This window comes from Otolemur garnettii, unplaced genomic scaffold (genome assembly GCF_000181295.1).
Source record: "Otolemur garnettii isolate 467f Iridium unplaced genomic scaffold, OtoGar3 scaffold00481, whole genome shotgun sequence".
NCBI lineage: Eukaryota > Metazoa > Chordata > Mammalia > Primates > Galagidae > Otolemur > Otolemur garnettii.
Window position 1 is genome coordinate 23,201 of NW_003852876.1, and position 1,433 is coordinate 24,633.

The following is a 1,433-nucleotide window of genomic DNA, read 5'->3' on the forward strand; positions in this document are numbered from 1 at the left end:
TCTTTGAGTTTAGGGTTTTGAAGGGAATTGAAAGGGCTGCCATTAAGGAAATAAGAGACATAGAAGCTAAAAATGCTGGTTGGTGCATACCACACAATTCTTTTTTTAATTTTTTTATTAATTTTTTTTCCACACAATTCTTTAACTAACTACCCCCCACTGTTGTCTGTTTTGGTGTAGGTGAATCACCAGAGGCTCCCAAACAGGTGCTACCCTCTACTAAATGCAACTATAAACTTTAAAATTTATGAAAGACTCAGGCAAAGGAGTCTTTGAAAGGAGGAAAGAGAAGGTGGAATGGTTTGAGACCCCAGGATCAAAGATCAACAAAGTGTCTGGGCATCTTAAGTTCCCTACCCAACAGAAGAACGTGACCCTGGCCTGCTGTTTCCCAGCACTCAACCCAGCAATGAAAGGCCCCTTAACCCGGTGCCTCAGTGAACTAAGCTCATTTCTGGAAGGGAGATCTCACAGGAGACCTCCTCACAATAAGGAGCCAGAGCTTCTGCTCTGCCACCAGGAGACTCCAGGATAGGTGTGGCTGAGGGAACCAACAAATGAATGCCATGACCACAAGTTCCCCATCCAAGAAGCCTCTATGTCATTGGGTACTTGAGACTCACATCCCCCATCCAGACACACCAGATAGAATGGATTTTAAAATGTTCTATGTGCATAATACTGCAGTGAAAGTTAACAGACTCTAGCTCACGGCATTAATATGGGTGAAGTACACAAGTATCACACAGGGTAAAGGAGATAGACATGAAAGTGCACACTGTCACTTATGAAAATTCAAACACTGGTGAAGTTTGTAATATTAACATTCAGGACAGTGGTTTGATACGAAGGGAGGAGAAATGAAGAGACCATTCACATGAGCAGGGCTACTGGGGCTAGAAACACCTATTTGATTTTCTGGTGTGTATTATGGGAGTCCATTCACTCTGTGATAAATTTGTACAATCACAATGTGTTTATATACAGTATGATTAAATTTCAAAATTTAATTTAGAATAAAAGCATTTATAGAAGCATCATTTTCCATGAGCAACAAGAATTGGTAATACTTAAATACACCTTAGCTTGTGAATAGAAATAAACAGTGCCTGGTGAAGTCACCCAACAGAATAATGTATAGACCTGTAAATAATTAATATAAAATATGTACAAGAATATGATGAATTCTACAAATGTAATATTGACTGAAATAAGTTTCTACTAAAATGTTTGAAACATTTAACATCTTACCATTTCTTCTTCACTATCTATGTAAAGCAGAGTGGAGTTCTTAGAAGCACAGGCCATCAAACTCTCATTCCAAGTTTTTAATTCCTTACCAGTATAATAACAATTGCCAGAATATTTGAACCAGCCCTCTGTACATTGACCACAGTGATATGCTGAAGAAAAATTATGAATTACTTTCTGGA

At 38.3% G+C, this 1,433-nt stretch overlaps 1 protein-coding gene across 1 annotated transcript in view; it reads right to left on the reverse strand.

The window, feature by feature from the left end:
• LOC105888418 (NKG2-A/NKG2-B type II integral membrane protein-like) overlaps window positions 1-1,433 on the reverse strand; it is a 27,642-nt gene that overhangs the window by 1,773 nt on the left and 24,436 nt on the right. The window contains exon 2 of the mRNA XM_012814006.1: window positions 1,252-1,428. Within this exon, the coding sequence (XP_012669460.1) occupies window positions 1,252-1,428 (177 nt within the window). The remainder of the gene's footprint in view (window positions 1-1,251; window positions 1,429-1,433) is intronic.